Source organism: Danio aesculapii, chromosome 19, assembly GCF_903798145.1.
Source record: "Danio aesculapii chromosome 19, fDanAes4.1, whole genome shotgun sequence".
Classification (NCBI taxonomy): domain Eukaryota; kingdom Metazoa; phylum Chordata; class Actinopteri; order Cypriniformes; family Danionidae; genus Danio; species Danio aesculapii.
Window position 1 is genome coordinate 34,738,823 of NC_079453.1, and position 15,927 is coordinate 34,754,749.

Consider the following 15,927-nt stretch of genomic DNA (forward strand, 5'->3'; position numbering starts at 1 on the left):
ACTTGTGGAGCTGCTCATCAATGGATTTGCTCTTCAGTGTTTGGACTTTCAGCAAATTATACCACACTGAACTGAACTAAACTGAACGGACTGACACACTTTCAATTTACTATAATCTTCTATGTTAAACTGCTTTGACACAATCTACATTGTAGAAGCGCTATATTAATAAAGATGAATTGAATTGAAAAAACAAAACTAAAAAAACTAAAGAAAAGTATATCGTGTCTTATATCTTCTAATAAAATAAACATACACGTAAAAGAGACTTGATAAATTAAATGTTAGAAAAAGTGTGCAATGGCAGGCAAACTTTAAGGTAGATCAACATCTGTAAGATGTCAATAATGAGACAGTAAACCTCAAACTCTGTAAACAAAACAAATTATGATAATTAAAGCTGAGCTTTCAATGAAAGGAACCAACCGTCATTATTCAAATACATATTGCAAAAAAATTGTGAATTACGAATTGTGAGCAAAATGACACATTTTAATGAAAGACACATCTTTCTGGTTTTAATGCTGACGTCCTGCGTCTGCCGTAACTGACCATCAACCGTTTTCTCAGAGGACAACAAACCGACAAACCATTGCTGCAGTTCCAATACAAGTTTTACTTGTGGAGAAAAGTAAAAAGCACTGCAGTGTTTGAATGCTCTGTGTTTGTCTGTGGTAATTAGTCTATTATTATTACTGAAATGTTTAACTTCCACACAAAGTGTGAAGCTGATTTGTTAGTTCTTGTCACATGAATCGTGGTGTGCTCGCACCACAAAATTCGGGAATGCACTTGCACACTATGTGCATGTCGCTCTCTATATACATGCAAGTTGCGCGCCTCAATTGGAATTAACAAACTTGCACGCTCTCTACACGTTTTGGTATGCACTTAGCCAGCCACATTTGAATAAAACTATAGCGGTTCATATCAAACTATTTTTTTTTAATCGATATTGACAATGGTGTACTGTCAATAAATACCTATATCGTTTTATCGCCCAGCCCTAGTAAAACACTTTCTCTTCAGAAGATTTACGACTGAAACTTTTTGTTTTTTTTACTTTTGCGAACTAATTTAGTAAGTACGATAAACAAAAATTCATGCAATCAGCACTTTTAAACTAAAAGTTTAAAACTTTTAAGTGCCAAAACTAAACAGTTTACAATGGCTCATGATATATTGTGGTATTAATGAATCATTTTCATGTCTAATAGTTGGTAGCCAATGATTTGCAGTAATCTTAATTTCTAGTATCTGCCAATACTGAATATGTAACTAGGATTATTGGGCATCCAAACTAAATATAATGAAGCCTTTTCTTATTGACATGGTTTTCTAAAGTGGAAGTAGTCGTAGGGCAAACCTCTAGAGTGGGGAACGGAAACTAAACCAATGTAGTTATTGCATTTTCATGGTCCCAATAGCAAGAACAAAATCAATGACAGCATTTGTATGACTTTACAAAATAGAGGGAGATTGGTTACATTGGTCAGAAAAAGGCAAAACTTGATGTCACTCACATTATAAAAACAATAACAGCAGTGTTAACTAGTTTCTGTAATCTAATGCCAAGGTAATTATGCAGAAGATGCAATGGATGCACAATATTTTTTTTAATTCAAGAATAACAATAATACAAATACATATACAGAGTCCACCCCGAAATTATTCATACCCTGGCAAATACTGACTTAATTTTTGTTTATGTAAATAAAAGCTAAGAAATATTCATGGATTCCTCATCAATTGTAAGTCGCTTTGGACAAAAACGTCTGCTAAATGACTAAATGTAAAATGTACTTTTTTTTTTTTCCCACAATGATCGTTTTATTATATTTTAGGAGAAGCCTGTGACATTTCCAGTCAAAATAAAAACTTACTGGTTGAATAAAAGTAACTTTAAAAGTCAGAATTTGCCAGGGGTATGAATAATTTCAGGCTTAACTGTATATTCGATTTATGGTGTTAGTAACTTTAACATGCATAATCATTCATTCATTCATTTTCTTTTCGGCTTAGTCCCTTTATAAATCCAGGGTCACCACAGCGGAATGAATTGCCAACTTATCCGGCACATGTTTTACGCAGCAGATGCCCTTCTAGCTGCAACCCATTACTGGGAAACATCCATACACTCTCAGTCACACACACTCATACATACTACAGACAATTTAGCTTACCTAATTCACATATAGCGCATGTATTTGGACTTGTGGGGGAAACCGGAGCACCCGGAGGAAACCCACGCCAACACAGTGAGAACATGCAAACTCTACACAGAAATGCCAACTGACCCAGCCGAGGCTCGAACCAGCGACCTTCTTGCTGTGAGGTGATCATGCTACCCACTGCGCCACCGTGGCGCCCATGCATAATCATATTTTGTGAAAATATAAAATAGTGTAAGAGTGTATGTCTGTCAGTGTTGCATGCAAAGAAGCCCCTGCTGCCATCTTACATCAAATCATTTTGTCTTTATATTTGTGTCATTTTATATTTGGCCAAATATTTGTGTCTTTCACTCTATGCGAACCATGTTTATGAGTCCCATTCACATTTTTTCTGTCTTTTTACACAGTCTGTCAACACTCTAATACCTCACACACATACAGTCATCCTCTCTGACAAAGAGAGTGTCTCCAGCCAGCAGTATTACAGCACACCTGGGCTGAGCTGAGAGAACTACACAACCACTTAACACGGGCAGAAAATCCCACTTCAGCTGTTTCTGTTGGCCGGTGAAGCCGCTGTGCCGAACCGCACCTGGCCGTGAGGGCCAAAGTTATGAACACAGAGCTATATGAGAACATACCGCAGAATTCAGTGAAACCAAAGGAGCGTGAGAATGCATACAAAGACACACGATCAGTTGAAGTTGGAATTATTAGCCCCCATTTTTTTTTTTTCAATTTCTGTAACGGAAAGAATATTTTTTTAACACATTTCTGAACATAATAAATTTTAACAACTCATTTCTAATAACTGATTTGTTTTATCTTTGCCATGATGACAGCACATCATATTTTACTAGATATTTTTCAAGATGCTAGTATTCAGCTTAAAGTGAAATTTAAAGGCTTAACTGGGTTTATTAGGCAAGTTAGGGTAATTAGGCAAGTCATTGTACAACGGTGGTGTGTTCTGGAGACAATCATAGCTTAAGGGGACTAATAATATTGATCCTAAAATGATTTTCTTTTAATGAAAATTGCTTTTATTCTAGCCAAAATAAAACAAATAAGACTTTCTCCGGGAAGAAAACATATTATAGGAAATACTGTGAAAATGCCTTGCTCTGTTAAAGTCATTTGGGAAATATTCATTCATTCATTTTCTTTTCAGCTCAGTCCCTTTATTAATCAGGGGTCGCCACAGCGGAATGAACCGCCAACTTATCCAGCATATGTTTTATGCAGCGAATGCCCTTCCAGCTGTAACCCATTACTGGGAAACACCCATACACTCATTCACACACATACAGTATGGACAATTTGGCTTATCAATTCACCTATAGCGCAATAGCAATACATTTGTTTAGCACCAACTAAAAAAAACTATGTACACAATTAAATACAGTTGAGTTGGTCCAACATGATTTTATCAAATACAAGTTTAAATATGTTTGTATTTTTATTAAACCTAAACTCAAAAGTCTGATAATATCATGGATGTCTATTATGTGTCGTACAGTTCGAAGTCTCTTTTTTGAAGTTATCCTAAATGAACTTAAAGAGCCATTTTCAAGCATATTTCATGACTTGCAGTTGATTGAAACTGATCTCAGAACTCATTCTAGGACCGTTATTTCTCACTGAGCAAAGCAACTAACTGCATTTTTGCTAATTAAGCTGCAAGGTGGTAATCTCAAAACTCAAAGCATTGCATGAAAATCTTCTAAATCTTCAAACTAAAGTAAAGATTAAACTCTAACAAGGTTCACACTTTATTTTGATGGTCCGTTTGTTGAATTTAAATTACATTGCATCTACAAGCCAACTAAATCTCAATAGATTATAAGTAGACTGTTACACTGGGTTAGGGTTAGTGTAAGTTGACATGTACTTGCAAAGTTTCTTATAGTCAGTTAAATGTCTGTTGTAGGAACAGATCAACAGATATTAAGCAGACAGTCTACTAAGATTACTTTTATTGTCAACATTTCCCTCTCTTGATTCAATCCCATGAAAAAAGCATGCTGGGAACTACATATCCCAAAACTAGGTAGTTGGACCGACACAATTCCTTCATGTTGTCCCAACACAAAATGCTTAAGTTAACTCAATGGTTTACAAATTTAAATAGACTGAACATAAAACAAATAAACTGGCCAAAGAAATTACAAGAATTGTGTTGTTTCATATCATTTTCAACAGGTAGTTTGAACAAGCAGCAATAATTTTTTTTTTTTTTGCATGTGTGTGTGTTGTGTATGTGTCCAGATGAATGGTAATACATAATTTATCACTTATGTATAATAAACGGCCATTTGCTGATAAATGATATTGATTTACCTAAATAAATTAAAAATAAAACACAAATTATATAATAATAAAACATTTTTCATAGTAGTATCTTGTTTTTTTTTAGCCTTGTTGATAGGATAACACTTTTGAAACATACACCAGGTCCCATAATTTTAGTGGAAGAAATTAATTCTACAATATAAATTGTCATTCATGTTCAATTGAAAAATCAGCCTAGATTTCAAAAATGTGTTTAATTAATAAAAATAAGTCTAAATAAATAGTAGTAGTAAAATAAAACTGTAAATAAATAGTAAATGTATAAATATAAATTATGATCAGTATTCAAATGTAATTATATTCAAGTTTAAATAAGTCGTAAATTACAGATATTGAAATTATTTACTCTTTTGTACATATCATATTGTGCTATATACTTTTTGTATATAAAAATTTTAATTAAAAACAAAAAATACATGCATAGAATCATTTGTCAGTTACTTAAATAAAACAATTAAGTTGTCCCAAAAAAAATTAAGAACTGTGTCATTTCAACTCATTTTGAATAAGTAGTTTAAACAAGCATCAAAAGTGATTTTTCTTTTAAGCATGTTCTTACACTTATCATGGTATTCACAACATTGTGGGGACTAAATGCTCCCTCGATTATAGTCAAGTATAGACCTTTTAAGGAAAAAAAATGTTGGTCATCATGAGGATTACAGTTAAAGTCATAGGAGAATTAACTATTTTGAAAATAAAAAAGTGCAGAATGGCGCAGCGCCTTACAGCAAGAAGGTCGCTGGTTTGAGCCTCGGCTGGGTGAGTTGGCATTTCTGTTTGGAGTTTGCATGTTCTTCCATGTTGGTGTGCGTTTCGTCCGGGTGCTCTGGAATTTTTTTTTTTTGAGAGTTGGGTTTTGGGTTAGGGCTGGGATAATACAAGCAGTAAAGTGTAAAAATCATTACGTCTATGGGAAGTCCCCATAAAACATGAAAACCCTATTGTGTGTGTGTGTGCTCGAGACTGTGGCCTGTCGCCAGATGAATGGGATCTCACTCCCGTCCTGCCGCAGCTGCTGCTGAGAGCCACATGATGCTGTTGGGAATCTTCCAGTGTTTTCCATCAGAATGTGGGAGTGACTGAAGCGTAGGCCGCTGAATTATTAGCTTCCTCAAGACAACAAGGTCTCCTCTCTCCACTCGGAGATCCTCATCTGACAATTTCATTTTCACACAGCCTCCTCTGGACTTACTGTGTGTCTTTTTCTCATGAAAGAATATGAGACCACATCTGTATTCATGGATTTTTACTTCAGGGATTTTTGGGTCACTGATTGGGTCAGACTCTACCAAGTTATTTAAAAATGTACAGGTGCAACAGGGTTTTTGTTGTTAACTAAAATGATTAACTCAATCTTTTTATTAATTGAAATGAAGTTAATATCACTTTAAAATAGATATTTGTTTTTAAATTAATTATTCTTAACTTAAGGAACTTAAACTGTAACCTAAATAGAAATAAAAGTGTAATTATTGATTTATTTTTATTCTCTGGAATATTTTTTATATATTTTGCTTAGTTTAAAATATACAGTCATGCAATTAAAACAAAATCTGAAAAAGTCAAATAAGCTTAATATTTACAATATATGCAAGATAAATACATTTTTTTTAAATATTAAAGCAGGTCGCTCCAGCGTGTTTTGTCTATACATAAATGGCAATGTAAACTTGTGCTTACCCTTTAAGAAAAATGTCACAGTGTGCGTGAAGTTTTTATTAATTATTTTTTAATAATTTCATTATTAAAATAATTATTTTAGAAATGTGTAATTATTTTTTATTTTATTTATTTGTTTATTTTATTTTTACTTTATTTATACATATTGTTTAGTTTAAAATATGCAAAACATATTCTGAAAAAGCTGAATAAGCTCAATTTTTATAATATTTGTTAAATAAATAAATAAATAAATAGACAATGCCTTTTTAGATACATTAAAGCAGGTTGCTCTAGCGAGTTTAGTCTTTACATAGTTGTCTATACGTTGCAATGCAAACTTGTGCTTATCCCTTTAGAAAAATGTTCCCTTGCAAACTGTAGAATACAATAACTATACTTGCTTAAACCACTTGCTATTAAATGTTGTTATTTCTATTTATTCTTTCATTTCCTTTTTTCGGCTTAGTCCCTTTACTAATCAGGGGTCGCCACAGCGGAATGAACCACCAACTTATCCAGCACATGTTCCACGCAGCGGATGCCCTTCCAGCTGCAACCTATCACTGGAAAACATCCATACACACCCATTCACACACAGATACGGACAACCGACTCACCCCAGCTATTGAGGCGATTGAGCTTCTCGCTGCTCCACCACGTCGTCGTTGTTATTTATATATTTCATATATTATATATTTTTATTTATTCATCTTGTTCAGTCTTATTATTTATGTTTATGTTGTAAAAAACGACACACGTGAACATTCGTTTATTCCATAGCCTTTATTGAACATTTGAAAATATTTGCCACACGTCTCACGAGAGACAAACGCAAAACAATTCCCTTTGGATGCGATGACACTTAGGCTCCGACACAAAGCAGTTAAATAAAGAACGTGAATCAGCGGGAGCCTCTGGTAATGTTTGAAACTAAAGTGCATGAAATTTAAAAGTTTTCCAATTAAGAGAGGCTTAAGCTGTTTGCAGTCTGGCTGGAACAAGATAAATGCAGCGGGCAGCGAGTGCTAATGAGGACATACACACTGATGACTGCCGCCGCCGCTTGTACACAGATAGTCATGGCCGTCGCCGAGCCTTTTAATAGCCCTTTACAATTTATCTGCTCGAATTATTATTAGCCTCCTGTTTGCTGGGTGGCTTATCTCTGCTGCTCGGGGTGGATTTGCATGCTGCTCTGTGTTTGATGTGTATGTGTGTGCGTGTGTTTATGTGTGAATGAACACAGGAGGGGGAATAGATGGAAGTGTGTGATTTATTATTTCACTTTCTCTGTCTTTGTGTCTGTTCTTCTTTCTATGCATCTGTCTTGGAAAGACATACTTTTAGACAACTTTAAGATGATACACAATGCTGTGGTCTGGTGATTAGACAGTCATTAGTGCTCTTGTTAGTTTGTCCAACTTAAATACCAATTCGATTTCTTTTCTGAATGGGGCAAGCAGAAGATCTCAGACTACACTTATGTTGTGACTTGGGTGGGAGTGAGGTTTAGGGTATTGAGAGTATCAGAGGCCAGCAAGAAGGAGCTGTGCAGGTAACCTTTCTCTCCTGAAAGGATTCTTACTGAAGGCTTCGACCTTTAGTGTTCTTGTTTGTTTTCCTGCCTTCTATACAAGAGACACTGGTTTGTATCCTGTTCGTAAAAGAACAAGTAGGACCTCTGAGGTCTTACAGGAGGTTTGACCTGAATAAAACTAAGGTTTAAGGCATTGATTCAAGTCAAGCCATCTTCATTTATATAGCACTTTTACAATGTACAGTGCATCCGGAATGATATTCATACACTGAAAAAAGTGTTCCATGCAAAACTGTTGCAAACTGTTTATTTGTGTTGAATTTAAACAAACAAATTTAATAATGTTCAACTTAATTTGTTTGTTTAAATTCAGCCCAAATAAATTGTTTACAACCACTTAACGTAAAAAAATTTAGTAAATCCAAGGAATCATCTTTGAATAATTTTATTCAATGTAGCGCTTTACTTTTTCCACATTTTTTATGTTACAGCCTTATTCCCAAATGGTTTAAATTCATTTATTTCCTCAAAATTCTACACACAATACTCCATAATGACAATGTGAAAAAAGATTTTTGGAAATTGTTGCAAATTCATAAAAAAAAAAAAGAAAAGTATTCACAGCCTTGGCCATGAAGCTCTAAATTGAGCTCAGGTACATTCTGTTTCCACTGATCATTCTTAAGATGTTTCTCTGAAAGTTCCAATGAGCACAGTGGCCTCCATCATCCGTAAGTGGACTCTTCCTAGAGCTGGCCGGCCATCTAAGCCAGGGGTTTTCAAACTTTTAGAACACACGCCCTCCCAAGTTTGTCCAATTTCACTCGCTTGCTGCGTTTAAAGTGTGTAGCATTGATTACATTAAAACATAATAATACAGCTTACCTGATTCAGTGTGATGAGCCTTTTTCTGTGAAGACAACATGCTAATCTGTGGTTGGATTCCTGACACGACTAACCGTAAATCATCTTCCTCTGTCTATAAGCATGAGCCATACTTGCTTTTGTTGTACGTACATACATACGGAAAATGCTGCTTCACACAGCCAAGTTCGCAGAGCCTTGATGGTGTGGTTGAGTGGAACATTGAGTATGTTTAGATGGGCAACAATACTTGAATACGATTTTAATATGATATAAGACAATACTCTGATTAAGAGTCTACCATGTAATTTTTTGATCCCCTTAATCCGACTAAAGACATAATTGAACTAAACTGAAATGGAATTATGACGTGTGGAGTATGCATATATTAGTGGCTTTATTAAAGTGAACACCGCAATGAAACTATTACCGTCATGTAGGAATTTTCGCCACATTTTGTCACAAGATCCACGCACGAGGCTGTCAGTAAAGGACCGCACACACATATTGCGAAATGTAGTATCAATATAAACATCACTCTTCCTCCAGTCCTTACTTCATATTTGCATCAAATACCCCAGTTTGTCAGGGGGATTGAATGAAATGTTCATGAGTGAAAGTTAAACTGCCAAACTGTAGTTAAAGTCGAGAAATTTAAGATAAAACACCCAAAATTACATGAGACTCTGCAGACGTGAATGGCCTAGTGACGCAACATTCAAGAAGCACTTCACGTAGTTATATTATTGTCTTATTCAGATTAAGGCAAATAACTATTACTGATGTCCACGTAAACAGTCAGTAGTGTCTTCAAAGTTAGTGAAAGATCCAGAAGGGCGTCCTGCTGATTTGATTCAGAAGGGCACTTTTTTGTCAGACGGCTCACCAGTTTGACTTTCATTCAATCACCGTCATTCGTTTTAAAAAGCACCCGCTCCATTTTATTTGTAGGTATTAACTCTACAGGTGCATGGTAGTTAGCTGTGGAGCTAACATTAATCATATTAATAATACACCTCTTGTGAACACATAAATATTGTCATTATAATTTACTCGAGTGCACACGTCAATGTCTCGTGCCCCCCTTAATAGGTGCCCCACCACAGTTTGAAAACCCCTGATCTAAGCTGAGAAGGGTCAGGGAGGCGATCAATAACCCGATGGTCACTCTCTGAGCTCCAGCGTTCTTCTGTGGAGAGAGGAGAACATTGAAGAAGGACAACCATCTGTGCAGCAATCCACCAATCAGGACTGTATGGTAGAGTTGCCAGACGGAAGCCACTCCTTAGTAAAGGGCACATAGCAGCCTGCCTGAATTTGCCAAAAAGCATCTGAAACAAAATTCTCTGGTCTGATGAGACTAAAACTGCTTCAGAGTGCTCTTGATCTCAGACTGGGGCGACGGTTCATTTTCTAGCAAGACAATGAGCCAAAGCAAACCGCCAAAATATCAATGGACTGGCTTCACAACAACCTGGTGAATGTTTTTGAGTGGCCCAGCCAGAGCCCAAACCTAAATCCTATTGAACATCTCTAGAGAGATCTGAAAATGGCTGTACACTGTCACTTCCCATCCAACCTGATAGAGCTTGAGAGGCACTGCAAAGAGGAATGTGCAAAAATTCCTAAAGACAGGTGTGCCAAGCTTGTGGCATCAAATTCAAAATGACTTGAGGCTGTAATTTCTGCCAAGGGTGCATAAACAAAGTATTGAGCTAAGGCTGTTAATACTTATGCACATGTGATTTTTCAGGTTTTTTATTTTTAATAAATTTGCAACAATTTCGAAAAATCTTTTTTTCACGTTGTCATTATGGGGTATTGTGTGTAGAATGTAGGAAATAAATTAATTTAATCCATTTTGGAATAAGGCTGTAACATAAAAAAATGTGGGGAAAGGTGAAGCGCTATGAATACTTTCCGGATGCATTGTAGATCAGGGGTTCTGAAATGTTTTACCCCTTGACCTACAAAATGACAATGTCAGATACTCGCCACTATCCTTGGAGGTGGTTATAATTATACAAGCGTACTGTATATACTGTAAACACAAGCTTATTGATAACACAATGGAGATTATCCTCCACATTCAGTCTTGATCTTTGGAAATTTTCTTTGTGAAGGGGAATAGGCACAATGAAGGACCCATGAATTGCCGTGGAATGGATCCGCAACCCATTTGTCAACCTTTATAGTCCATTCGCATATCGCATCTTTTCTGTGCGCAAGTTCATTATTTCATTACCATCCAGGTGCACAGAGTTGAAAGTCTTTTAAAATGCCGCGAGATGCATGTCAAGATCCAAGCAGCTTCAAACTTTGATTGGAATATTCACATTTCAGTAGACTAACCAAACACTGCAGTGCTTGTTAATTTTCTTCAAAACTAAAACATGTATCAGTGTTACGGCAGTGTTTTGTCAGCTTGTCATCCTCTGAGAAAACAGTTGATGGTCACCCAGCAATCTAAGTAAAACCAGTCCGTGGTGATGAAAAGGTTGGGGAACACTGTTTTAGAGGGTCAAAGTAGCCATTTTTTTTTATGGACAGCCAGTGAAAACCATAGACTGCATTAACCAAATTTGTTACAAAACTAAATACTTTTGTTAGGGAAGTAATGCTGGAGTTATCAGTTAAACATTTTTGGTAGTTCTTATACGGTTCTTCCTGAAATTAATGCAAGGAATACTCTGAAATGACACAAATAATCTTATGTAAAAGTTTACATCCCGTTTGTTTTTTTTAATTATTTGTGGCATTTTTGTGAAAGGTATTTTGCATTGTCTAAGGGTGCTTTCACACCTACACTTTTGTTTTGAAAGCTGGCGCATTTCCCCAGTTAGCGTGGTTTGTTTGGCATACTGTATGTGAATCCAGCAATCACGCAATCTGTCAGAGATCGCCTGAATAAGGTGGTCTCAGATTGATTGAAACGAACTCTGGAGCGGATTGATTGTAGTGAGAAAGCAAAGCAATCCAAAGATCTAACGAACCAGGCTATATCACAGTGTATTATGGATATGTAATAGGCATATATATGATGCAAGAGAGAATTATGAGTAGGGCGAGATGTCATCCTACCGATAAATGTGCGTTTCATGTCAAATACAAAAGTGAAAGCATGCTGAGCTATTAACGAGAGCTGTTTGTTTGTTAGGAAAACTGATCGAAGCTCTTGAGAAAGTCTTACCTCTCTGATTTATATTTGGGGACGATGTCTGTGGGTGTCACAATTCAAAATGAAAGTGCAGCTTATCGCTTATAATGTCGTCTTGCTCATCGTAATAAATTAAAATAAGGATGCATGACAGCTGAGCGAGACTCTGAAAAATAAATCGTGGAACTCTGACCAATGTGAGGAGAGTTTACTCACACGTGACTTATTTTAGCTATTTTGGTCCGTTTAGAAACGTTGCAGTGTGAAAGTGAACCGCACCAAGAACAAAGTGCAACATTGTAACAATTTCAATCCCTGTTTTGGAACAAAACAATTGATCTACAGGTGTGAAAACACCCTAATATACTTTACACATTAGATTAAAATGTGATCCAAGTATAAAAGTATAAAAATGTTTCTATTTTCAGATTGTAGTGTATATACTAGTAATTCATGTCTAGAAAACAACATCAACTTGTTACACGGAGGCATAAAAGTCCCACAAGCACACAAGTTTTGATTAGAAAGTTTGATAACGAGTTATCAAGATGAAGAACAATTGCTTTCTTAAATACTTGAGTGCTTCTAATGAAACCGAGGTTGATGAGGATTGTAATTTAACACAAAAGGTAATAAATGACTGCTTTAAATCTAATTCATGCTTGAATACCACTCCTTCAGCCATCATCAATTTAGCTCGGGCATTAAGCTCCCAACAACTCTTAATTAGAACGAAGACATTTCTGGGAGATTAGCTTTCTCTGAGCCTGCTGAGTCTGACAAACCCTGTTTGTAGCACAGCGAGAGGAAGATAAAGAGCCCAAAATACACTCATACTTCTGCTCAATGTTTGTGCTGAGAATTACAAATCTATGAATGGTTATGATCAATCCTGAGTCTATGATCATGAAAGGAAATGTGTTTCATTCTCAAACTACCAGGGAATGGCATTGCAGCTTTTTTGGTATTTTAAAACGGTATTAAATATGCATTTTTAATAATGCAGCATAAACACTCTGGAAAATATGATGGTTCAGCTCCTTTTTTTCCTGGAAAAAGAGCTGTCTAATCAATTAATATTTTTCTGTACACAGTAGGTTACCTTGTTTGTAGACTAAAAAGGTTCTTAAAGTTAAAGTTTCTTCAAATTAGTTGCTTTTTATGATGCATTGAGTTTTGTTCAGTGTGACACAAGTAGACAAAGTGTTTCAGCTTGGTTTGCTTTCTTTTATATTGTTAATGCTTTAAGAAAGCCACAAAAGACCACCTACTATCTATTTACTGACTGAAAACATGATTGTTATGGGACATTTTGGAGAAAGGTTTGGAGAAAGGTCATATTGCAAATTCATTCATTCATTTTCCTTCAGCTTAATCCTTGTATTTATGAGGGTTTGTCACAGCGGAATGAACCGCCAACTCCTTCAGCATATGTTTTACACAGTGGATGCCCTTCCTATATAGCAAATTCTGATCAGAATAATAGTTGCCATGAACTCTGGTTTCATTTGCTTTCTTTCGTGTGCAATTTTAGGCCATGTAACATGAGTTTGTTTATTTAATAGTAGTCTTCACATTGAGTGCACCCATGAAAGTGATGTAGAGCCTGATGAAGTTAATGGGAGGGGTCACAACGAAATCAAAACACATGGTATTGTTAATACCAGATGGAAACAGTAATGCATCTTGACAAATCACAATGACTGGATCACTAAAAAACATTTGTTAATACTATGATTGGGTGCCGAAGTTGTATCTGTATAACTGGTATGTATGTACGTACTTGGGCCAAATTAGAAAACAGAATTCAGTGATTCATTCAAAGAATGCCAGAGCTGTTGAATGAAATCTGAAGCACGGGTGAAACGTGCTTCTTTACATGAAGAATTGAATAGTCTGCATTTTTAAATTCACTATATAGGGGATCTGTACAACCTGTGGCTTCTTGTGGAGTGTATCTGAAACGTACATCAAAACATACCCCAAGTAATGTATTTCAGATTCACAGAAATGTGCACAGCGCTTTCTAGTGGATTTGTCATCTTTAACGTGCAACAAAACGCAGACGGAGCAATGTGTTTTATGTTTTGCAAAAATGTAGGTGAGATGTGTTTCAACTGAGCCTAAGCTATTGAATACAGAACATTTAGCTGTTATTCGTACTGAAACTGTTACTTTGTGTGAAATTATTTTAGTTAGAGTTTATTGTAAATTTACTGTGTAGATTTGTTGTGATTTTGTATTTACTTCTATTCTACAGTACATGTACTTTTTAAACTTTTTATATTTGATTAATTTAAGTTTTTGGTTTTTTTATTTTTTATTTTTTTTTTTAAGAAAAAAAGCTGTAATTATAGCTATCAAATATCATTTTGTTGGCCTTTGTAAAAAAGGAAGAATCAGTTCGAGCACTATTTAGGCACTAGTACTTTTAGTAGTTTTAAAAGTATTGATTTGACAATCAATAGTTGTATAGTTCCAAGTATAAAGTAGTTATTTTAATGTCTCCATTACAGTTTAGAATTTTATTAATTAATTTGATGCCACATTGTATAAAATATTTGTAAATTAGCAGTTTTCCATATTTTATGATTCATGTTTTTATTTTTCCCCGTTTATTTACAGTATCCTTTTGAATTGCATTATAAATTGAATTGCTAGTATTAACATTTTTGATACTTTAAAATGATGTATTATCTGGGTTAGTGTTGTATATCATTGTACAAAGACCTAGTAATAAACTGCCAGTACATTTACTGTTATTTTACAGATGCATTTCTCTATATATTATGTCTTATCCATTATATCACTTCAAACCACTAAAATGTCAATAAGTCACTTTGTTAAACTGTAGAGGTGAATTTCCAACATCAGAAGTCGACAGATCAGAGATAGAGGTCCCACAGTGTAATTCACAACTGTAAATAAACAGAAAACACTTGCGAATCACAAAATATGGAAACTGTTAATTAACAGATCTTTTTTACAATGTCGTTCCACTCATTTTCTGATAGTTCCTCTTTGTTATTTAGAAACCGTTTTTGTTTTTCTCTGATTACAGGACATCATATTGGTGATTGTGGCTGTTCTGCTCTTCCTGCTGGGCGTCTATGCATTTTTCTACCTCAACCTGAGCACAGAGCTGGATCTCGATGTGGACATGGATTGAAGGACTTTTCTCACGTTCGCGCTCTCAGAGGATTCTGGGTGTCTGGACCCACTCATGAAGTGCCAGCAGTTTCAGAGTATCACACATTTCTCATCTTTGTCCCTTCCATGCCTTTTTATACCAGCAGAATGCGCATGAAAGGAAAGAAGACGAGTCTTAAAAGTGCACAGAAGCATGAAGCTACCTTATTTTCGCAGTGTTTATACAGAATAACCTTTTCGATTATTAATAAAGCTCCACATGCCCCGCAGCTTTGAGATTTGAAGAACCAACTCGCTTTCTACTTGAACCTTTTAGTTCATCCAGAAATGATTTTTTTCTCTCATCTTTAACTCTCTCTCATGCCTTTCGAGATGCTTTCTGCATGAAATATGAAAAGAGCTATTTATAGCAGGATTCCAAGGATGTTGTTTTTGATACAATCAAAACAAGATTTTCATTGAAAAACAACTTCATAGATTTTTTTTCTTCACTAAAAAAAGCTACCACCCTCGCTTTGTAGATGTGGCAAATGAAGACTAAGGGCTCTATTTTGACGATCCATGCGCAAAGTCTAAAGCGCAGGGCGCAAACGCATTAAGGGTTTGTCAATCAACTTTTGCTATTTTAAGGACGGAAAAATCCACTTTTGCGCCGTGGCGCATGGTCTAACAGGGTTGAGCTGAGGTGTGTTTTGAGAATAAACCTATCAGAGTCTCATCTCCTATTCCCTTTAAGAGTCAGTTGCGCCACGCCATAGCGCATTTGCTATTTACATGACAGACTTTGTAAGTGGAAAAACTGAACACTTCACTAGAGAGAAAACAGTTAAATAGAGCATCTACAGCGCGAGGATGAGAGATGAGCCTCCTCATTGTTTACTTTCACTCTCATGGATAGGGAAACGTGTTGTGCGCACGGGTATCTATTAGCCTATACATAATTCATTTAGTTTGTTAAGCGCAAAGATTTGTTTCAAAACTATTTCAAAATTCAGTTCTAATTTCCAGTAAACGAATAAATTATATTA

General features: G+C 35.6%; 1 protein-coding gene across 1 annotated transcript in view; it reads left to right on the plus strand.

Moving 5' to 3' along the window:
* The window catches only part of triqk (triple QxxK/R motif containing), a 49,962-nt gene extending 34,787 nt beyond the window's left edge, over positions 1-15,175 (plus strand). The window contains exon 4 of the mRNA XM_056479979.1: positions 14,811-15,175. Coding sequence (XP_056335954.1) covers positions 14,811-14,918 — 108 coding nt within the window. The 3' untranslated portion in view covers positions 14,919-15,175. The remainder of the gene's footprint in view (positions 1-14,810) is intronic.
* Positions 15,176-15,927: the final 752 nt, after the last annotated feature.